Source organism: Cynocephalus volans, chromosome 15 (assembly GCF_027409185.1).
Source record: "Cynocephalus volans isolate mCynVol1 chromosome 15, mCynVol1.pri, whole genome shotgun sequence".
Taxonomy (NCBI): domain Eukaryota; kingdom Metazoa; phylum Chordata; class Mammalia; order Dermoptera; family Cynocephalidae; genus Cynocephalus; species Cynocephalus volans.
The window spans coordinates 42,744,638-42,769,500 of NC_084474.1; the positions used below are offsets into that span (position 1 = coordinate 42,744,638).

Here is a 24,863-nt window from a genome sequence, read left to right on the forward strand (position 1 = left end):
ATATTAAGTGAAACAAGTCAGGCACAGAAAGAGAAATACCACACGTTCTAACTTATTGGAGGGAGCTAAAAATTAATATATAATTCACACACACACACACACACACACACACACACACACACAAAATACCGGGGGGGGGGCAAGAAGATATAACAACCACAGTTACTTGAAGTTGATATGACAAGGAGACAGAAAGGACATTGTTGGGGGGGAGGGGGGAGGGAGGAGGGAGGGAGGTTTTGGTGATGGGCAACAATAATCAGCCACAATGTATATCGACATAATAAAATTTTAAAAAAATGAAATTAAAAAAATAAATAAATAAAGCTAGACACTTGTTAATGAGGAGAACGTTTTACAAGAGAGTGAAGACCCAAGGTAATGTGGCAGAAGCTAAGGGGGAACTATCAATAAACTTAATGATTAGCTATGATATTTCTTTCAATATATTCGTACTTACTAAATTAATCAAAATGGAAGTTGGCTAATTTTGATTAAAATGTTAAACTAAAATATCAGAGATATTCTGTAAAGAAATTTCTTTTTAAAAAGAAAACTTGGATGATTTTTATTTAATCTATGCATTCCTTAAACTGCACACTTCATAAAATCAACATTATTTTAACCTAAGGTGCACAGTCAGAAAAAAAGGAAAAAGAGCTGAATGATTGATTAATGTGAATTGAATGCTTGAGCAAGCATCAAATACACTAATAAAGAAGAAAGATGCTTAATTCAAGATGGTACATATCTAGTACAGAAAAATTGTAATGCTATATCCATATACAATTAACTTCCAAGACAGTATATATAGGAACTCTTTTTAGAAATTCTCACAACTACTAAAATGCAGCTAATAATTTTAAATGTGTTATATTGAATGTGCAGCACCTTGGCTTATAGTGTCTATTTTGCCACTCACTAAATAACTTTCAAGAAGTCAACCTATGTGACTACCTTATATCTAGAGTGAAATGCTTGGGCAGATGACATTAGAGACTCCTTTTAGTTCAATTAATTTAGGGTTCCATTTTCTGGTGGATATCCAGATACTGTAGCAAGACATATATGTAATAAAGATAATTTTTTATTATCTTTTGTTTTATCTTTCCCTAAAAATATGACCACCATTTCCCTTCCCGCACCTCTTCTGCCATTACAGTCTCAGAGAAAAGGTCAGGACAAGTACTGCTTTAAGAAGGAGAATACAAAATGGAGACATATGGGAAAGAGAGTGATATAGAAACAGAGGAAGTGAACTGAGCTTGAGGATTGTTGATCTTTACCCACTTCCATTTCTGGTACGAATCTCTCAATGAGGGGATGAGGGGTGTAGAAATACTGAGATAGCTGTTGAGGAAGCTGCTCTTTTAGGACAATGATAATCAACTCAAACTACAAATTAGAATCACCTGGAGGGTTTTCCAAAACATCACTGATGCCAGATCTCTATCCAGCCCCCACTGTGTAAACTGGGGTCCCTGGGTTAGGGTCAGGACCTCAGTAATTTAAAAAATATTTCTAGATGATTCTTGAGAACGTTCACCATGAAGTGAGAATAATGGCACAGAATTGGTAGAGGGGGATGCCTGGAGGTGAACCTGGAGCTAATCCTGTTGTTTGCACTTGGTCTGTGTCTAGCATGCAGGGGATCCAGTATTTCCCACGAACATTGGTAGGGAGCGAACACATTGACAGGACTGACGAGCTGCAGGATCCTGGGGAAGGAAACAGGCTGCTGAGACAGGATCTGATGACTCAAAGGGAAGATAGTATGAGTTGATGCACTAACCAAAAAAAAAAAAAAAATCCAGTCTTTTCTCAGTAGATACCAATTGAGGGGCCACTCTGCAACAGGAACATGATGTTGATGAACTGAAAACTCACAGGTGAAAGGAACTCTTCCCTCTAACCATGGTTATGTAAGCAACTCCACCTTCCACTAACATACACCCAAACTAAGTCCTGAAAGAATATGGAACAAACAGAAAATTGTCAAAACTGAGCCTTTATTTACCTGACAGAAATTAAGTTATTCTAATTAAACTGTTTTGAACTGATGAGATGGAGACAGCATACAATGTTATTGGGGTAAAGGAATCTGTGAGCTCATGAGAAAGTTTTAGATTCGTGGTAGGAAATAAATTATTTTCTTTATACATCTTAGGGTTTAAGTAAATTTTCAATCCCCACTAATCTATTGAGGTATTAAAATATTAGAACTTTATCTATATAAAGAGGAACTAAAGTAAAATGCCCTTTAATGATGAGAAGATGCGGAGGTTTCTGTTTCAATAAAACATGTCATCCTATGGACTCACCTGCTAGCAGCATAGCTGTTCATTGTGGCAGAGCTAGTGTGGAATCTGTCACACTTTTTTTTTTCTTAAGAGAAAGGCAATTGGAAATGTAATTAGAACACTTTAAGAAGGAAATTTCATAGATCAGTGATAATGAATAATAACTACCATCAATCTCTCAGCAGAGAGTTAACCCTGACTATAGAAGACAGAATAATAGAAACAAATAAATACAAATGCATATAGGATTCATTTGTATTGTGATACAAAAAAAAGACGTACTGTGGAAGATAACAGCATAAACTTTCCTTCATTGTGTTAAAAGAAAAGCTTTAGGCAAATTAAATTTAACAGAGTTTATATAGGAAAAGAATGATTCATGATTCAGGCAGCACTCAGAACCTGAAGAAATTCAGAGAGCTCCAGCCATTCGTATGAGCAGCAAGCTTTTGCAGGCTGAACAAAGTATCCAAGTAGAAAAATCACACGACTGGCTACAACAAAGCATCTGCTTTATTTGGGCATGATCCAGTAGGCTGGCTCTCTGTGACTGGCTGAAGCTTGGCTGTTTGTGATTGGCTGAAACCCAGATATTTCCTGCAAAAAAATATATCCTAAATTAGGTTTCTGTTTATTTACATACGATGTTAGGTTGTGGTTTATAACTTAGGAACTCATTAGCCTCAGGCTAATGGCCTTATGCTTATTTAATTTAACAAAGGGAATTTATTATTTAAAAGGTAATTATTAAGTATTTATAGAGGTAGCATTACTCACAGTTAATGACAGAAAGTTGGGTTTGCTGTCAAAACGACTTTCAATAAACTCTAGATCAGTGCTTTTCAAACTTTAATATGCACATAAATCCCATGAAAGAGCTTATTAAACTGCAGATTCTGATTCAGAAGGTCTTGGGTGGGGCCTGAGATTCTGTATTTCTAGCAAGTTACAGCTGATGTGATGTTGCTGATCCTCAGATCACAATTTCAGTAGCAAGCCTAGAGATTACTATTTGATATATTTCTTTTTCTTTCAAGACTTAAAAAAACAAACCCAAACACACAAAAAACAACAACAACAGAAAAACCCAACTATAACTATTCTATTGGGAAAAGTTTCTACTGGGAAAATTTAGCCCACATTTTAAAGTATTAGTTCATTCATCTATGGGCTCATTTCAATTAATTAAATGACAAAGCTTTGTATGGTCTTCAGTCATAATATACTTGTTCTATTAAATTTAGCAGCAAATCACATGTTGCACTTAATATGCACAGTATGGCAGTTTGGAATTACTTTGGTATATTTTTACTCAGAACATTTTAATAAAGTCCAACCAGTATCTATTATCTTAAGAAGTTTTATTTTAATTGGGCAAAAAGTCAGATAAAGAAAAGAGAGGAAGAGGTAGCTTGCTATGTTTAGAAGGAGTTTCCAAATTTATAACTTATCCAGGTAATAGTAATATTACATAAAATAATTTTCTCTTAGTTTGTGTTATGTAACTTACAACTGAATAATTTCTCCAAGGAAGAGCAAAAGATTTTGGCAGTTGTGGATATGGCATACTTCCCCTCCCACCAGCCCCAGGACTCCTCTGAGTATCCTATAACGTGCCAAAGGTAGCCTGACCAGAAGAGGTCTGTCAGGGAAATTTTTCATGGGCCCACAAGTTTGTATGCTCAGTTGGCCGGATTAACAGTCACTCCAAAAACTATTGAAGTATGTTTTGTGTAAATAATTGATGCTTAAGTTTGGGCTTTAGATTCTAAAGAAGCTAAGACATCCTAGCTGCTTGAAATGAAGCTCAGAATTTTACTTCTAGATCTAAAGGCAGTAAACACGTAGCTTTGATCTGTGTTGAAATGGTGAGGAACTTCTCTTTAATATATAGTCAGCCTTTCATATCCTTGGGTTCTGCATCTGTGGATTCAGCCAACCTTGGATCAAAAATACCTGAAAAAAGAATAGTGTCTATGCTGAAATATACATACTTTTTTCCTTGTCATTATTCCCTACATGATATGATAGAACAACTACATACATAGCATTTACATTGTATTAGGTATTATAAGTAATCTAGAGATGATTTAAAGCATACAGGGAGGACATACTTAGATTATATACAAATACTACACCATTTAATATAAGGAACTTGGGCATCTGAGAATTTTGATATTTGTGAGGGGTCCTGAAGCCAATTCCCCATGAATACTAAGGGGCAACTGTGTATATTTTTTTCCACACACATTTTAAGACTATCATTTAGTATGGTGCACATACTGCCTGGATGGATTATAAATTCTCAAAGTGTGAGTGCAGAGAATGTTAGAAAATAAAGATAAATATTTGAGGATGAAGCAATTGAAAACCTAAAGCAAGTATATTATGATAGATTAATTTCTTTAAAAATCTGCTTGCAAAATTGCTTTTTGAGCTCATGGTTTCCTTTTGAGTGTTTGGAATCAGTTTCTTTGCCTAGCATTGTTGAAATTACCCATGTGATACAGCTATCACTGAGTAGTGCTTATATCATGCTAGCTTGTATGTGGCCTTAGGCTAATTATTACTTGTTTAAACCATAGTATATTTGAAAAATATGTTTTTAACATTAGAATAAATAAAACTATTCTTTTTTATGATTATAGAACCCATATTTTCTCTGAAATTTCAAGGTCTTTTGAACAAGATGCTCCGTGTGTGTGTGTGTGTGTGTGTGTGTGTGTGTGTGTGTGTGTGAGTTTAAATCAGAACTCTAGTTTCACTAATTTTTTTCTAAAAAGAAAAGTAACTATACTATCTGGAAAGAAATCTCACAATAATGTCTTATTTATTTATTCATTTAAACAATATGAGGGTACTTCAAAAAATTCATGGAAAGATTCATATTATTTTTCAATTCTATTTTTCCATGAACTTTTTGAAGAACCCTCGTATATATTGAGCATAAACTATGTGCTAAGTGCAAGTCAGACAGCGTTCCTATGCTCAGAGCTTGGTGGTGCTGACGGGCTCTATGTAAGAGATAATAAGTGCAGTGTAGTGGGTGTTGGAGGGGGACTCCAGGGCAGGGGTTGGTTGCACTGACAGTGCTTGCATTAAGGGCAAATGGTATAGTGGAAGATCAGAGAAGGCTTCTCTGGGGAAAGGAGGTTTAAATTGAAAGATAAGAATTGTTCAGGAGAAGAAGAGAAAGAGTATCTGAGGCAGAGAACCACATGTTCTTCACATTGCTGATTATACAAATGATGGCAAAGCTACCTTAGCTGATACCCTAATTGTAAATTTTTTTTTTTTTTTCAAAATCTTTAGATGATCTCTCCCATCGGTATCAAGATGGGAGTGGTGGATGGGGGTAGGGAAGGAGGCATAAGAAGAAAGAAAGGAAGGGAGGAAGAGAGGATGGAAGGGGAGAAAGAAAGAAAGAAAAAAGAAAGAAAGAGAAAGAGAGAAAGGTAAGGCAAGGGAGAAATGAGGACTGTTAGGCCAGCTCATGAAAGCAATATTTGGATTTTTTGGAGAATTTTGTGAAGGGAGGAAGAGGGAAGTTTATACAAATCTAACTAATTGCCTCAGCCACTCTCTGTTCTTGTCCTGTGTGGCCCATATTAAACCCTTTACTCTGACATAAAAAAGAAACCCTGATGGCCTGGGGCATTACTGCAGCAAAGTGATGGCAATTTGTAGAAACTGCCTACATGCACAGGATTTTCTTATATTAAAGAGGACTGCTACAAGAAAGTTTCAAGTCTGAGTCTAAAAAATAAATGCCATTTACGATTGTAACTGCAGCTGAGGAATGATAGATTATGTTTAAAGGAAGGTCCTTCTGTTATGCTTCCTTCCTGATAGTTTTGGTTAGATGTCTCTGGGTATAGGTGCTGAGAAGGGTTGAAGTGGTCTGCCTGGAAGAGGTATTCTAATTTGGAGTTGTGGAGCAACCCAGGAGTGAGGAAATGCAGAGAAGAAAGGGACGGGAAAGAAGCAAGAGGATCTAGGAAATAATGGAAGGCAAGTACACTGAATGAGGAGAAAGCACCGTTCTGGGTATGGGGTGAGGATGTTTAAGATCTATTATGGTTTTAAGTACGCTGTGTCATACATGATACGACATCTCTTTAGGATATCTCCAGGATTTGATAAAGTTACAGATGGTCTGAGTGGTTGCTTTAGTTTCATTTTATTTTGCTGAGGAAATTTAGAAAAAATTGGTTTCACTTTTGGATAATCAAGCCATGGAATAATGAAGGCATTTAAGGAAGAAGCTCAGCAGTAGAGGTGACATCAGAATGTAAGTTCCTGGGGAAATGCTGGAATTTTATGGCAAGCTTTTCACTTTCATGGATTTTCATGGGACCTTATCTAAATCTTAAAGGGTCATTTGATCCCAGCTGGCATTATTCGTTGTTGCATGGAATTCCTGGCCAATATCCCAATAATGGAAAAACATGACACCATCGGTCAGGAGATAGGTTAGTAGACCTGGTAAAATTATGAGTTCAGCTGAAGAAATAATGTAAATGCTTATTTCTTGTTTTACAAATTCTGTTCATCGAAGACAAATGCAATTAAGGAGGAAAAGCCCATCTTTGATTCAAAGGGAGTCAGTTCTATGTTTTAAAAGAATATAATGGGAAGTTTGGAGCTTCTTCCAGGTTGTGTACTACTGGTGGGAGGAAATTTGCCTCCCTGTGTCTCTGAATTGGCCCTTCCATTCTCCCAAAATAGGTCCCCCATTCATTACTTAGATTAGCCCTGGGGTGCTAAGATTTACTTGAGGAGGTTACTATAAAACAAAAAAGGGAACTTCTAAAAATTTCCGGGCCACATTTTCTTTGCATATAATTCTACTTTTCATTAAATTAAGAGTAAATCTATCTTGAGTGACAGTACAGCCAAATGGCTAGAATTGTATTTTCTTTTATTTATCTTTTTTTTTTTTTTTACTAATTGTTATTAGTGATAATCATAGGTAGAGAGTATTTGTACTGAGTTAAGTCATCTATAGAATGTGCAAATGGATTGAAAAGGAAGTGAATGAAAGCCATTGAGTTGTGCAAAATAGCTAATTTAGGAATGCTGAACAAAATCAAGAATCAGATAAAATTAGATAAGTAGATTTATAATCACCCAGGTGTGTGACTATTTCAGCAATACCTGTGGTTGAAAAAAGTAGAGTGGCTTAAGTGGAAAAATGGAAATGACTCATATCCGGGAGCTGAGATAGTGAAGACAATGAACACTTCTTTGCCTGGGTTAGGAGTTCAGCAAATGTTTCTTGAACTGAATTGTGAATAGAAGAAATTTGGGTTATATGCAAAGTATTTAATTACTATTTATAGTATTTAATTACTATTTTATAAATACATATTAACATGTAGATATATTAAGGATTGTTTATGGTGTCCCAAATTATTTTATCTCACCTTTTTCAACTTTAATTTATTCTCAGGAGGTAAATCTGTGTAATAATCCTCTCTGAACAATCTGATTTTCTGGCATGTTTGTATAGTTTGTCATGTGTTCTAGAAAACATATTGCTGCTTTAGCCTGAAGCATACATGCAAGTCCAACTGTTCATTTTTAACTGCACATTTTTCTATTGCTTTTTGGAAATGAGAAGAGAAGACCTTGAGTTTGGCATAGACATTAATTTAGCAAAAATGAGGGAACAATTTCTTACCTCTGTCGAGCCTTAAAATATTCTTTCTCATATTATAAGATATGACAGGATTTCAGTGTTGACTGTCAAGAGTTTATAATGGAACTTGTCTTGGACTCCTCAATTTTGACTTTAGATATGTTTGGCAATGGGTGGGACAAAGTCAATTTCTAACTTAGCACAGGACAGAACCTGCAATTTGCCAACTTAATCCTGAGGGTAGGAATTTACCCATAGTTATTTCCCTTGTTTGGGATAGTGATAATTAAGCTAAGCTCAACAGATGGAGTTAACTTAGTGTACTTAGAGCAACTGGATTTAATTTGTATTTTTATGAGTCAGGCTGACTTCAGTTTCCAAAAAAAGTGATGGAAGAATCCTATAGCAAACTTCTTAAGAAAGTGTCTGTTTATTACTTTGGCTCTAATTACTAACTAGTAAAATTTGTATGGATTTACCAAAAAAATGAGAAGGGGGGTGATTAAGGAAAGATTTTGGGACTTGGTAAAAAAGTTTGCAAGAGCTATAATACAGAATATATGTAGCACAATGTGTTTGATGGCTTCTGGACTAATTAGATCTGGGTTTGGATTTCAGCTCTGCAACTGGACAGTTGTGTGGCTTAAGAAAATTACTTCAAACTTTGAATCTTAGTCTCTTCATCTAAGAAATGGTGATGATAATACTTACTTTAAAATGGTATTGGAGGATTGAATAACGTTATGTACACTAAATTCCATTTTATTTTGCTTGATGGTGGTGTTAATCCCTATCACCTGAGTTTACTGAGGATTTTTTTTTCTGTTTGGTCTTGAATATGGTTGATTTAAAAACATTGCTATCTATAAAAACTACAGTTTACACTACAAATGACTCTTCTACCAGTGCATCATTCTGCAATATTATACATTGGCCGTGTGAAAAACATTGGTTCACTGATTTATCCATATCTTTTAAATGATGACATGTTTATTTACACAATATAAAAATGTCACATTTGTTAATATCATCACTGATCTCATCAGAGAAGTCTTTAAGTATTAGGAAATTGTCAGACTTACGGATGTGAACACAAGTCTTCCCAAATTCTAAATTTCACAAAAGTTTGAATTTTATTATTGTCAACAGATCCTGTATTCTTTTTGAAGTGACAAACTCATTTCATTTTATTCATTCTGAGAAAATGTCTTCCTAACATCCAAGACATATCCAAACATTCAAGTCAGTTATCATAGCTTGTCTGTCAACTGTTTTTTTCAAGAAAATGTGGAGCACAATAAGAAAGTAGATAGTTAAGCTTGCAACTCAGGTTAGAGAAGCACTTTCACTTGGGGAAAAAATACTTCAAAATTCTGCACAAAAGCTTTATACTTTTTATTTTTTCTCACAGAATACCACAAAGAGGTGTACTCAAGGGTCAAAAGGTTGAGATTTAATAAAATTAATAATGCTATTTACTGGCTTTTTAAAATTGCAGGTGTGTGGAAGTGAGGGATTCATTGACTGCTCACATAGTTCAGTGTCATTGCCTTGATTCATGCTTAGGTACAAACAGTTTAACCCATCATTACTTTTGCATGATTAAATTTTGGCACAGTGAAAAGAGGCAAATAACATCTTAATAGCATTGTGCACTTTTAAAATAATACTTTTTTCCTTTATAGTTGCTGAGAAATTAAATTAGTTAGCAATTTTCTGTAAAGAGTCAATGTTGGCAAATGAATATATAAAAATCTGATTAATCTCTTACAGTAATTAGATTTACAAAATAAAAACTTAATAATATCATGGTAGCAGTGAGAATGTAGAGCAACTGTACACCTTGCTGAAAGTGTAAATTGTTGTAGCCATTTTGGAAAATAATTTGACATTACTAGTATAATTGAAAACGCACATACATTATCACTTAACAATTACAATCCTGGGCATATCTCCTGGAGAAGTCTTACATGTATAAGACAAGTTTGTATATAGGAAACAAATAAACAAAAAACAAACAAACCTGGAAACAAAAATACGGTTTTCTACAGACTAGGAAAAGGAAAAAAAGAAGCACTCAAAAAACAAAAAACCTTTGTGGTACATACATATAATAAAATTTATATAACAGTACAATTAATAAACTACAGTCATTAAATCTCATGGACATGATGTTGAAGAATTCAACAAAATAAAGCAAGTTACAGAATTCATGGCAATCAATTTATTTTGATAAAATTTAATATATCCAAAACTAAAATGAATTTTTTAAAGGAATACATATATATTTGATAAATCTGCAATGAAAACCAAGGTTTTCCCCACCCTGCCCTGATTCTTAAATGCAAATGGCATAAAGTTCTTACCTTCTGGAGAAGGGGAGGTCCACGCACTGGAGGTAGACAGGGCAGACATTGTGGTGGAAGTGTGGAGAGTGCATCCCCATGGACTTAGTATTCTTCTCGCTGAACTTCCCCACAGTTGCTCACCCAAGGCAAGAGATTTCTGGAATTCCTGTCTTAGTCTTGGAAATCTCTAGCTAGGAGAGTTTAGACAAATTGTATAAACTCTTTAAACTGCTACTTTCTTATCTTATAAATTGGATGTAATAATGTCTACTTAGTGAGATAATGTGCATATAATATTTAACAGAATTGTTGGCACATGTAAGGACTCAACAAATGTTAGATGTTGATGTGAAAATTGCCTGTTGTTAATATTGTTCCATATAATATCTTATATTTAAGTTCATTTCTTTTTATTTTCTTATATATATAATTAAAAGTTTATGATCTAGATCTAATCTGTGATCATTTGGGTTTTTATCATCTCCCTCACTGTTTATTTTTTAAAGACAGACAACAATTGTTGGATTCCTTGCCCTTAAGTTTTCATTGATTTCTTAATAGAAATACTTGGTGTTGGAAAAATGAATGGGAAATGGTCATGGATTCATAAACTTCTGGGGGATCTCAGTGTACAACATACCATAACATAAGAATAAGGTATGGTAGCTACCTTCAATATAGTCATAGTTTACAAGTGGAAAACAAAAGTTAAAAAAATATAGGGCCGACCCGTGGCGCACTCGGGAGAGTGCAGCACTGGGAGCGCAGCGACGCTCCCGCCACGGGTTCGGATCCTATATAGGAATGGCCGGTGCGCTCACTGGTTGAGCGCGGTGCTGGGCGATCCCCTTACTGGTTACAAAAAAGACAAAATAATAATAATAATAATAAAATAAATAAAAAAAATATATCTCGTTAGTGCTGAAAATCACTGAAAAACAAGTGTGTATGAGTGCAATGAGAAGGGTGTTAGCCATTGACTAACCTAAATTACACAAACTTTATATGTTATGAAAGGTGTTGCAATTGCTTAGGAGAGTTATAATACATAGAATCCAATTCTGTACATTGAAAATATTTTATATATGCTAATTTCTAGACTTAGCAGAGTAACATGTATAACTACACTACTGATGATTGAAAAAATTCTAAGGTACTGAAAAGGAATATGTAATTAAAATGCCAAATTATCTCAGAATAGTGCATCTCTACTCTTGACAATAAAGTAAAAGTTCCTATAAATAGATTTTGTGTAGTATGCAATAGCATAAAATATTTTGTTGTATAGGAAACCTAATAAAGGCACAGAAGAAAGTCAATACCAGCAGCCTGATGATTCTCACAATATAGCTGTCCATATTAAAAAAGCACATGGTGGCCATACTTTATATGGATCAAAAGGATTAGAAGAAAAGTTAGCAGAATTCCTAGCTATCTTAAAGAAACTGTAAGTATTTTTAATATACTACTTCTTTTATTTGATGAATTCTTTTGAATAGCTTTTGCTTAAAAGTTAGTTATTTGCAGATAAGTGTACTTTAGTTATGATATAACAGTAGGGGAGATATAATAGTAGGAGAGGTGGAAATACTGGAGACTTTGTTTCTACATGAATACAGTCTTTATAAATTCAGTTTCATAGATATCATGGATATATTGCTAAACTTGTGGCCCATCATTTTAAGTTGCAGGAAAAATATGTGTTGTTTATTGATAATGTTAAATCAAAATTATGTTTAAGATTTTATTAGTTTATGGTTACTTTGAGTCTCTTCACAGAATTTAAACTGTCTTCCTCAGTCACTGAGCCTTTAAATAAACTTACCTTACATTCACTTTAATTTCCTGGAGCACTTTGTGCTGCAATTGGACATAACTTCCTGGAGGAGGAGAAAAAGAAGGAGAGGATTAAACCTGAGCAGGAAAAAAAAATACGCAAAAACCACACACACACATAACAAAGCAAAACAAAACAAAACCAAAACACAAAAAACCTGAGTGGAGGAGGCTGTTTACCAGAGATAGTATTGGATTTGTGAATAAAATTAAAGTTGAAAGGGGACCAACAGAATATGTGATATTAGAATTGAGAATGATAACAGAAACAAAATCCAGAGTAAAAGAATCAAGACTAGAATTGTCCTTGAAAGAAAGACCAGTAACACAGAATGAATAATAAAAATCTGACATTTATGTTTTGAGGAATAATGCACTAAGATTCTATGCTACAAATGCTTTTCTTCAAAATTGTAATTGCAAATTTGGGAAAATATAACCAGAGCTTCCAGGAAATTTGAGAACGTTCAGATTTCTGATGCTTTTAACTTAAAATAACGATAAATAACTAAATAAACAGCAAATATTAGTCACTTTTTAATAAAGCAGGTGTGAGGGAATTATAGAGAAGGATATCATAACCACCTGTCATACAGGGTATAGTTAAACTGGTAAGCTGTAAAATTAGAAAGTTTAACTATAATGCGCTCAGTGAATTTGCTAAAAATCTACTTTAACTGCTAGAAAATCACTAAAGCACTGGAAGTTATTGGGCCTATAGGATGCCACAGCCACTTTCATTCCATTGAACCATAATGTTGATTAAAATTAAAATATTTTTAGTGCCCAGAAACCCATGATGACTCACTGCTTTTTTCAGATTGTGCTGGGCTGCAAGATTTTTAATGGCAGTGGTATTCCCCATCTATATGAGGTAGCAGTTTCCAGATAAGAAAGGTTCTGATCTGAGATGCAAGAGATCCTCAGCAGTTGGGACTCCTAAGTAGCCCTGGTTCTATGGCAAGGTGTCAAGATACCAGGAAGTAAATTTATGTTGACATTGGGATAGAGACTACAGATGGGTACAAGGCCCAGTACTATCTTAGCAAAGGACTGAAGTGAAAAGCAGGAGCAGATCTCACTGCTGCCAATGGACGGGGCTGTGACAGCCACTGAATTACAATAACAGAGTAATGAGAATGGAACTTGCTTTTATGGGATGTTTAATATTCACACAAAGCCTTACATTCCATACATAAAATTTCCAATTTAATCCTCACATCAGTGCTTTGAGGTAGCTATGATAAGCTAGTAAGTAAAAGAATAACATATGTGTTAAATCCACAGTCTGTGTTTGTTCTACAGGACATACCTTTTTATCGTCCATCTCCTTATTTTTTATTGTTGTGTAACAAATTATCATAAACTTAGTGGTTTAAAACGACATACATTTATTATCTCTCTGGGCAAGGTTTAGCTGGTCCTCTGACTGGTGTCTTACAAGGCTTCATCAAGGTGTCCATCAGGCTGCATTCATTTCTGGAGCATGAGATTCTCTTCCAAGCTCACATGGTTGTTGGCAGAATTCAGGTCCTTATGGTTGTAGGACTTAGGCCCCATTATTTTGCTGGCTGTCAGCAGGGATCCCCTCTCAGTCCTTGAGTCACCACAGATGTTTGCCATGTGGCCCTCTCCCAAGCCGTCTCACAGCATGTAAGCTTAAATCTTCAAAGCCAGCAAGAGAGAGTCTCTGGTTCTCTCTCTCTCTCTCTCTCATTCCTCTAAGATGAAGTGTTATACAACCTAATCAAGGGCTTGTCTTTCCCATTACCTTTGCCATATTCTGTTGGTTAGAAGCAAATCATTGATTCAGCTGCCATCCCCAACACTCAAGGAGAAGGGATTGGGGGTTCCCTTAGTATCTGTTAGCCACTCTTAGTAACATTATCAATCTTTTTATGACTTGGTTAATCACACACACCTGCAATGGAGTTGTATGCCTTATGTACACAGCACAAAAGTAATTCAACTAAAATCTGTTTATTGATGGATAAGTTGTCAGAACTGTAGCCCATTGTTAACATCTGTCTGAACCATGATCAGATCGATGGGCTTGTTTCAGTAATGTGGTTTAAAAAGATGTTTAAAGTAGCTACCCTGCATTCTGAAATTCTTCACTTTGTCATCCTGCCTGAAATTTTAACAAGTAGAAATTAATTTTGAATAGCAATAGCTTCTTTTTTAAAAAAATGCAAGTATCCTTGGCAAGATTAAGAAACTATTAATTACTGGTACTTGGTTACTTCTGAACTTCTATTTCAAGTCAGCAGCTTTGACTAAACAGTGCTAGATGAGAAGAAGGATAAACAATTTTAAGACACTGAAATCATTGGAAGGGGCCTTAAAGTCGTTGGGGTGGTATCCCCAAAGACGAGGGATTTGAGCAACTAAAGGGCACTGTGCAATTTTGGGAAGTGCATGTATGCAGGCAAACAGTGGAAGGAAGAGAGGAGAGATAAAGAGAAAAAGAGACTTGGGAGCCTCCCTGTTAAATTTTGTATTTTAAGGCATATCAGATTGAATATATGCTTATCATGTGTACTAGTTAAGATTTCAGATTGTAAGCAACAAAAATTGACAATAGTTATTTAAAACAAAAACAACAAACAAGACAGGGGAGAATCGATGAAAGAATATTAAGTAGCTCTCAAAGTGGAAGAATGGCAACTAGATGCTGGAGATGATAGGAGCTCTAAGGCAACTAAGTCTCTTCAAGTTACAACATTGGAATCAATCAACTATAATTATTTCTGATTGGGAGTTATTAGACTCAAATCTTAATTTCCGGATGGGGAGTCAGATTGTTGTAGTTTGCTTTTGTACCCACTCCTTGAATAAATCCTGAGGGGGCAGGCAGTATACTTTAATGGGTGGTTTCATTGAATTTACATGCAATTGACAAAGAAGTAGCATTTCAAAAGAGAAAGTATTTCAGAAGGGGGGGGAAAGGATCATGAGGAAACAATATTAAATCCATGAACTGAAACATGACTTGGAATTTTAATTTCTAAATAACTCTGACTGATTTTATTTGTCATCCATTGATTAATGAGTCCAACATATACTTCTAAACTCCTCTGTTTCCAGCAATATATTTGGTATTGGGACTACAGGAATACACAATGTACTTGCCCTCATGGAGCTTACATTCTAATGTAAGAGAGAGATAATAAACACGAATTTATGATGTCAGTTAGTGACAAATGTTATGAGGAAAAATTAATGCAGAATAAGGGGCTAGAGCATGATGCGAATGATAGGAGAAGTCTTCTCTGAAAGGTGACACCGATCAAATAATTTTATGAAATGTGAGAGAGAGCCAGTCTTGGGGAAGTGCGTTCCCAGCAGAGGAAGCACAAGTGCAAGAGCCCAAGATGGCAACATAATTTTCAAATAGGAAAAAACAAAAAACGAAACCACAGCAACTGGCAAAGAGGCCATTGTTGTGAAAGTGCGTAAGTCAAAGGGAAAGTTGGTCAACAGGAGGCTTCAGAAGTAACCCGGGACTAGACCGTCAGTTAAGGTCATGGAAAGACTTTAATCTTGGTGTGATTGACATGTTATGATTTATGTGGCAAAGGGTCATGAGTGGATGGTCAACTGTGGGTCCCAGTAAGAGATACAGGGTGACCTGTCAGGAGGCTGTGAAATTGGTCTAGGTGAGAAATGACTGTGGCCTGAATTCTGTTAGGGAGTTTGATTTGAAATGTAGAATTTGATTTTATTTCTTTTTTTAAAGACATGAGCAGGGTTGAATTGATTGTTCTGGAAGAAAATCAGATTCTTTGCTGAGTCTGACCACTGACATTATGGAGAATGCTGGGCACATCATGTAATGCTCTCACATGTTTGTATTTGATTGCATTGCCTCTAACAAAACCAGCTTTTAAAATGCAGTTATAAAATGCTTTGGTAAAAATAATTGTTTTTTTTAATAAATGACTAATTTCTGAAGGGAAAAAGTGACATATGTGTGTCTGTGTGGGGGTTGTGGAAAGGGTAGGAAGAGAGAGAAACTTCTAAATGAGCTGTGAAAAGCTGTTTAAGATCCTCGGAGAAAACTTGGCCCAATTGTTTTTTCTTCTACTTCCTCCAATTAACGATGTTTCCTTTGAGGGCATGAGGTGTCTGAAGATCATTATGTTTCAGTGGAGCAGTGATGCAAAGCCACTTCCCAGGAATGACTCAGAGGAACTGCTCCCTGGAAGAACATCAGAATTTTTGCCTTTTAGATTTAGGCTGTGTAAAATCCAAATGCAATGTGGTTTTCACACTCTTGTCTCTGGTGAAATGGCAAATAAGATGAAGTCTCAAACTATATTTAAGACTATATGCTGATCAGAGAAAAACACTTTGTGGGGCTATCAGTTCTGCTAATAATATACAGTGTTTTAGAGGAAAACTGCACTGAAACAGGGTGAGGGGTTTCTTCTCAGAAAATAAAGTCTATTTGAAGCTAAAAGGAACAATGACAAAAAAAGAATGGTGTGAATATTGAAAGTAATTTAGATTTCTGACAGAAATAGTGATCCTTTATGGTGTAATAATGGGTACTAAAGTTAGAGAATTATTTGTGTTAAGGAGATGAGTTAACAAAGGACAGAAATTAAAAGCTCACTGACAGTAGATTAATATGGTAGAGGAGAATAGCACTGAATCTGGGTCTGTCTATTGCAGTGAGAATCAAAGTAACATTTGGGATGCCTGTGAAATCAGAAAGAATTGTGCTCTGAACTGGACTCCTCCAATCATTAGTTGTAAGATCTTGGCCAAATCTTGGGTACCTCATGATACCCAATTCACAGTTATTAACCTTACAGGGTCATTATTGTTGTGAAGCCTAAACAAAGTTATAAATGTAAAGCCCCCATACATATTCCTTGGTCCATCTTAGGCCTTGTGCAAATGTCAATCTCTCCTTTCTCAAAGAATCTTACATACCTCAATCGGTTTTTTTACAAAGGATTTTGCTATATATTTGCCATAGTTAAATTATACTTGGGTTCCTAGTGTCTCAGAATAACAACGTGTCCCATTTTTTCTTCCTGCAAAAAAATTGCAAATTTCTCTTACAATTTATGAATACATAATGGCTGTTACTTATTTATCATGTGTTTGCTTTAGTTTACAAAGTTGCCAGTGATATTTTCACACTGCAGTTTACAAAACTACTGTTTGGTCACAAACTAACCAGTATTTTAAAAAATTCTATCTTTATACCTTTGTGTTCCAGTGTTTGGAAATAAGCAAACATCTTCTATTATAATATTTCTTATAAAAATTATTTTTTTTTTACTACATAAATATATTATTTCCACACAGATGTGAATGTTAAAGCTAAGACTTCTTGTTTTGGGTGACTTATTTTTGCATTTTAAGTTAGAATATTTTTTTCCATAGAAATATTTTACTAAGTATTTGGTAGAAGTTCTTTCTTATTATATTAGATTTATAAGCATGATAGAAAGTACGTGCATGCACTAAGACATCAGAATGTTATGACTTTATTGGGAGTTTTTATCATGCATTGTATTACAGATTTAATGACACAATGGAACACAAAATCTTTAAGAAATATTTCATGTAACAATTGACTGTTGAAATTATCACAAAGTGCATAATTTTAATAAAAAATTTAATGCCAGACTCTACAAAATGTTAGTTGCCTATCTAATGCAATTGTTTATTCTTACAGACTACTAAAGTCATCTTGAAAATTAGTCCTAACTTTATCAAGATGTCTTAGATTTCACATACATGCAATTGTACTTTATACATATGAACAGAATGCTTTTGTATTCTAGGAATTGTTATCTCATGGTATGAAAAACCATTTTGGGGAGACCTAGAAAATCAAATATAGGCTCAAGTTATCATATCTAGAAAATCTTGGGAAGATTTGCTTGTTTTTAGCAGAGTGTGAGTCTATTTTAAAATGCTAAATTTGATAAGTTTTGACACATGTATACACCAGTGAAACCATCACCAAAATTAAGAAAATAAACATCCATTGCTCCTAAAAGTTTCTTTATGCATCTTTGTAATCCTTTTCTCTTGTTCATCCTTGTACCCCACCCCCATCCCAGTCAATCACTTATCTGCTTTCTGTCACTATAGTTTATTTTATATTTTTTGGAATTTTGTATAAATGAAATAATAAATTATTTTTTTTAGTCTGGCTTCTGTCACTCAGCATAATTATTTGGAGCTTCATCATGTTGTTTTGTGTATCAATAGTTCATTTTTTGTCTCTTCTGAATAGTAATCCATTGTATGGATATACCACAGTTTATCTATGAATCTGCTGATGACATTTGTGGCCCTTATAAATAGATCTGCCATGAACATTTGTTTAAATGCTCTTGCCCTCATTTCTCTTGAGTAAACACTTAGAAGTGGAACAGCTTAATTATATGGTAGATGTATATTGAACTTTTTAAGAAACTGCCGAATTATTGTCTCAGATGGTTGTGCCACTTGGTAGTCTCACCAGTATGAGAATTCAAGTACCTCTACATTCTTGCAAAATCTGTTGGCCATTCTTTTTAATTTTAGTCATTCTAATAGGTGTGTAGTACTACATCGTAATTTTAATTTACATTTTCCTAGTGACTAATGTTGTTGGACATATTTTTGTGTATTTACTTGCCATTGATATATATTCTTTGGTGAAATATTTGTGACCTTGCTCATTTTTAGTGTTATTTTTGGTTGTTTTTATTTTGTTCGTTTGTTTGAACTTTTTTTGGTGGCTGGAAGTCAGGGGGATCTAAACCCCTGACCTTGGTGTTATAAAATCATACTCTAACCAGCTGAGACAACTGGCCAACCCCTCATTTTTAACTTGGACTTTTGCTTTCTTATTACTGAGTTTTGAGGATTCTTTATACATTATGAATATAAGTCTCTTATCCAATAAATACTTTGGAAAAATTTTTCCCAGTCTTTGGCTTATCTTTTCATTCTCTTAACAGAAAGTTTCAAAAAGCAGAAACATTTAAAGTTCAATTTATTAATTTTTCTTTTATTTATTGTTAATTTTATTAATTGCTTTTGATATTGTACATAGGAAATATCTGCCTAACTAAAAATCTCAAAGGTTTTTATACATCCTGTTTTACCAATTTTATAGTTTTAGGTTTTGCATTTAAGCCTATGATACATTTTGAATTAATTTTTGCACATGGTGTAAGATATGATTAGAAGTTTTTTTTCCCCAACACTGATATCCAATTGTTCCAGCACATTTATTGAAAAGAATACTCTTTCTGTACTGTACTGCCTTTGTAACTTTGGTAAAAATTATTTGTGCATATATGCATGGGTCTACTTCTGGAATCTTTATTTTGTTCTATTCATGTATATATCTATCTTATTCTGATACCACACTGTCTTGATTACTGTATCTTCATAATACCTCTGAAATCAGGCAGTGTAAATTGTCCCCCTTTGTTCTTTTTTTTATCAAAATAATTTTGGGTTATTTTTATTCCTTTGTATTTTCATATAAATTTAAAATATCAGCTTGTGAATTTCTGAAAATAATAGCCTGCTTGGTACTTCACTTGTTTATGATCCAGAATATTGTCTCTCTTGGGGAGCTTTAGAGAAAGGTGTAATCTGCTGTTGTTGGATGAGGAGTCTATAGATATCAATTACATTCAGTTGATGATGGTGCTGTTGAGTTCACCTATGTCTTCACTGATTTTCTGCCTGATGGATTTGTCCATTTCCAGTGGAGGAGTGTTGAATTCTCTAAATGTAATAATGGATTCATCTGTTTCTCCTTGTGGTTTTAACAGTCTTTGCCTCACGTATTTTGATTACTCACTCTGTTGTTAGGTGCATATACATTAAGGATTGTTTTGTCTTCTTGGAGTATTGAACAATTTAACATTTTGTAATGCTCTACCTTATCCCTGATAACTTTCCTTTCAAGTCTGCTCTGTCTAAAATTAATATACCACTTCACTTTTTTTTTGATTAGTGTTAGTATGGTATATCTTTCTCCATTCCTTTGCTTTTAATGTATGTGTGTCTTTCTATTTAAAGTAGGTTTCTTGTAAATAATGTGTAGTTGGGTCTTGTATTTTTGATCCACTCTATCTTTTTTAATGGGTATATTTAGACCATTGATGTTTAAACTAATTATTGGTGTATTTGGCTTAAGATCTACCATATTTGTTACTATTTTCTATTTGTTATCTTTGTTCTTCCCATTTTTGTCTTCCACATTTTTTCTGCCTTTTGTGGTTTTAACTGAGCATTTTATATGATTTCATTTTCTCTCCTTTCTTAGCATATAAATTACACTTCATTTTTACCTTTTTAAGTGACTGGATTTCACAATATACACTTACAACTAATCCGAGTTCACTTTTGAATAACACCATACCACTTCATGAGTAGTACAAGTTGCCAGAGACCAGCTCCACAGAATTTGTTGGACCTGAATACGTGGTGTGGATAGGATGAGGAAAAAGAAAAAGGCAGACCACAAGTGTCTAGTGCAAGTGTGGACAACAACCACAAAAATCTTGCTTTATTTATATGTTTTTACCTAATCTTATACACATTGATTAATCTTTAAATCAAAACATTTTTTATTTTGTTTCTATTGAAAAGGAAAGGTCAAAACGTTCCAAGGCACTCATGCAGTGACAAAAACATCTACTCATGCATCAATAGTTCACCCCAAAGCCTGTGGCTCATGGCCAGGAAACTATACAATAGCAGCATGCTTCACTTTAAAGAGGGTCAGACATTTAGTTTAAACTATAATTCTTAACCTTCTTAACTTATAATTTAACCCTTTTAAAATCTTACTTATACTTATTATACTTGATTTTAATAACATTGATTAGTTATGGTTAACAATTTAATATTGCTTATACTCTATATTGATCATTTTAATTTATATTCAAAATCACAATGTTTATACCTTTTATTTCCCTACCAATAGATTCCGGGAACAGCACAGGGGACAAAGTGAAAAGTTAAATGATCCTATTAAAACTAATAAAAACACACTATATCATTCTTATTATTACTAGGGAAACAACATATTCTTGGTAAGTCAAGTGAAACTATGGGAATGGGGAAAATAAAGAAATCCGTAACTGGTTAATGATCAAATAATTGTAAACACCACAGTACTTGGACCCACCACCTCCCTGGGGGATGTGTATAAAAATCCAACATAATAACTTCATTCCACATATACAAGAGTATGACCACAGCCACAATGGGTCCATGCATACATCACTAACTTAAAAGATTAATAACAAAATTAAATTGAGCCAACCCATACCGGGAACATGCATCAAAAACACCTTTAGGACCAACAATGCCCTTTAAATAAACGAGTTAATTTTGATGTATTTTAACATGTCCTTTGAGAAATTCTAGGGAATTTCCCAAAGCCATACTAAGCCAAAAGGTTAGGCTGTTTAATTCTGGGAAGCCTTGTGAAGCAACCAAAGGTGAACAAACAAGAAATTCCACAGAGCTGTGCCACACACATGGGACCTCCTTGTAGCCTGCAGAATGAGGGGTACCACTCAGGCTCCCATGCTGTTCCTTATAGCAGGATGGATCATGGCAACAAGTACTTTATAATAACAAAATATTACTCATTCTTCCCTTCCATTGCTTGGATTATTGCTTTCATTCATTCCACTTACACATAAACATACATAGGCATACACACACACACAATTAAGTACTTTTAAAATTATTTTGAACAAACTTTTATCTGTTAGACCAATTAAGAATAAGAAAAATAAAAATTTTAATTTTATCTTCACCTATTCATTCTCTGATGCGCTTTCTTTTTTTTTATGTAGATCAGAGTTTCTGACCAAATGTGATTTGCCTTTTCCCTGAAGTAGTTCTTCCAACATTTCTAACAAGGAAGGTCTACTGACGAAAAAGTCCCCTCATATTTTGTTTGTCTGTCTGAGAAAGTCTTTATTTTTCCTTCACTTTTGAAGGATAATTTTGCAAGGTACTGAATTCTAGGTCAGTTTTTTACTCTCAGCATCTTAGATATTTCACTCTTCTTTCCTTCTTTGTATGATTTCTGAGGATAAGTCAGATGTAATTCTTGTCTTTGCTCCTGTATAGGTATAGGTCAGGTGTTCCTTCTGTTTGATCTAGTCTGTTGTTGAGACTCTTGGATGTATTTTTTATTTCATACAATGAATTCTTCAATTCCAAGACTTCTATTTGATTTTTTAAATGATATCTCTTTGTTGAACTTCTTTCAGATATTAAATTGTTTTTCTGTATTTTCTTGTATCTCAGTCACTTTCCTTAAGATAATGAATTTAATTCCTTTTCTAGCAAGTAAACAATTTCCTATTCTTTGGGGTCAGTTATTGGAGCATTATTGTGTTTCTTTGGTGGTGTCGTGTTGCCTTGTTTTTTTATGTTTCTTGTTTCCCTGCAGCGATATTTGTGCATCTGGTGGAAAAGACACCTCTTTGAGTTTTGTCGAGTGGGTTGTGTGTGGAAAGATTCTCATCTGCAAATGCATCCTAGGGTGTCAATTGGGTACAGTGAAATGGCTTTGTTCAGGTTGGATGAAGTAGAGTAGACGCTGTGTAATTCTTCAGCTGTAATCCACTTTTCTATGTCTGAGAGTGACTCAACAACCTGTGCTTGGGAGATTTGTGGTGGTGGTGGCACATCTTTACTGTGGGAAACATCGCTAGGTTGGTTCACAAGCTTGAGGTGTGCACATGCACCCTGTGGGTCAGTCATCACAGGAGATGGCTCACTGGGTTTGTGGTTGCTGGACTGATTCTAAGGCTAGGAGTGTGGGTGTATGGCATGTCAGAGTCTCAGAGGCTAGTTTTCCAGTTGCAGGGTCATCATGCTGCTACTCTGACTGGAGGTGGGCCTGCCAGGTACATGTCAGCCAAGCTATTTCTTACTCAGATGCATATATATGTGATGGCTCAAAGACTGTGGGTTGGGTCTTCCAGGGGCATGATAGCTGATCTGTTTCTCTGAGGTGTGGGTGCACTTTGGCTCCGCTAGCTGAGTACAGGTCTGACAGTGGCCCTTCTACTGTGCCACTTCTTGGGCCAAATGTGAGGTCATGCTTCCCTTGGTGGCTCAGGAGCTGGACATCCAAAAGTGGATATGCTGAACTCTTCTTTTATGGTGGGTGGGTCTGGAAGGGAGGTCTAGCATGAGGGGATCCATCCAGGCTTTCTTGGCCTGTTGGCAAGGCTGCTTGGCAAACCTGCAGTGAGGGGTCTTGTCTAGCCTCTTCTAAGACTTCTGGCAAGGCCACTGAGCTCTTCAAGATCTAACTGGTTGGTCACTTCTCTGGAAGGGCACAGATGCCCTTTATTTTTCCCGGCCTGAGGAAGTATTTGTTAGGGCAGAGAACTGTGAGCTGTTTTACCAGGTTGGGGGCTCAGGCACACAGAACTCAGTCAGCTGGCAGAGATAGCGGATATGGGGAGTCCTGGTGGGTGGTCCACCTGAGGTGTGTCTGTCTGTCTGGTCTCTATCCAGGGACACGCAGGTGCATAAGTTCAGTAGGTCTAAGGTTGGCTTCCCAGAGTATAGGACTAGTCATAGCTGCTGTGAGCACAGGCTTCAAGCCCCCAGGATAAGGGTTTTGTAGCTTCTCTTGTGAGTGTGCTGGCAAGAGGTCAGAAAATTAAGGCTGGGGAAGTGTAGTGGCTACTGGTCCCATGGCAGGGTGCACTCCTGCATCAATCAGGTTTAGTTTCAAGATGGTGCTGTCCTGCATTGGCTTGGGTCATGAGAGTAGGAGGTGGGGAATTCACCATTTGTGCTCCTGTTCTAGGTCACGTGTATATTCTAGGCTGCTCTCCACCCTTGGCTCTGGGCTTGCATGGGCTGCAGATTCCTTCTGCAAAAAGAATTGCAGGCCTCTGTGTTGAGAATGACAGTTGGCGTTGTGCCCCTGCCTACTTTTTCATGTCAAGGGAAAATTTCTCCTGCACCAATCCCAGTGTCAGAGATGTGTTTTCTAAGCCCTGTGTCTCTCTCTTCTATGCTGCCATCCTGGGCTTTCATGCTCTATAGGGTTCACACCAGTCTCCTATGCTCTCCCACAGATGCTCCTGTCAATATGTGTCTCCTGCCAGCAGTTATTTTCTTTTGCAACTCTATGGCTTTGTTTCAACTGTAGACTCAGCTATCAGTCTTATTGTGTTACTCCTTTGTAAGTATTACCACTACTTTTTTTTTTTAACCTAGCTGCTTTTAAGATTTTCTGTTTGTCTTTGGTTTCTAAAGTTTTATTATGATGTGTCTAGAATTTTCTTTTTTTCTTTTTTTTACCATCTTTTTATTTATAGTTCTTTTTGAAGCTCAGGGTTGATGTCTTTAGTCATTTTCGGAAAATTCTTGATCTTTAATTCATCAAATATTTCTTCTGATGAACTATTTTTCTTCTTCCCTTCTAGAATTCCACTTAGCACTTCTCATTGTATCTTACACATGTTCCTTTCCTTCTGTTTGCCATCATTTTGCCTCATCATGTTTATGTTTGTGTATTTCCCTTCGTTCTGCTGTCCTGTTCACCAATTCCCTTTTTATCTGGGCCTTGTCTGTCGTGTTAATTTCATTCACAGAGTTCTTAATTTCAGTGATGCAGTTATTATCTCTAAAAACTTCCAATAGACTGTTCATTAAAGAGCACAGTTTTTTGCCAAAAATCTTCATACAATCTGTTATGCCCTTAGATGTTTT

The 24,863-nt window shown here is 35.4% G+C and overlaps 1 protein-coding gene across 1 annotated transcript in view; it reads left to right on the plus strand.

Moving 5' to 3' along the window:
* Positions 1 to 24,863, plus strand: part of CNBD1 (cyclic nucleotide binding domain containing 1) — a 493,815-nt gene that overhangs the window by 75,661 nt on the left and 393,291 nt on the right. The window contains exon 4 of the mRNA XM_063079257.1: positions 11,578 to 11,736. Coding sequence (XP_062935327.1) covers positions 11,578 to 11,736 — 159 coding nt within the window. The remainder of the gene's footprint in view (positions 1 to 11,577; positions 11,737 to 24,863) is intronic.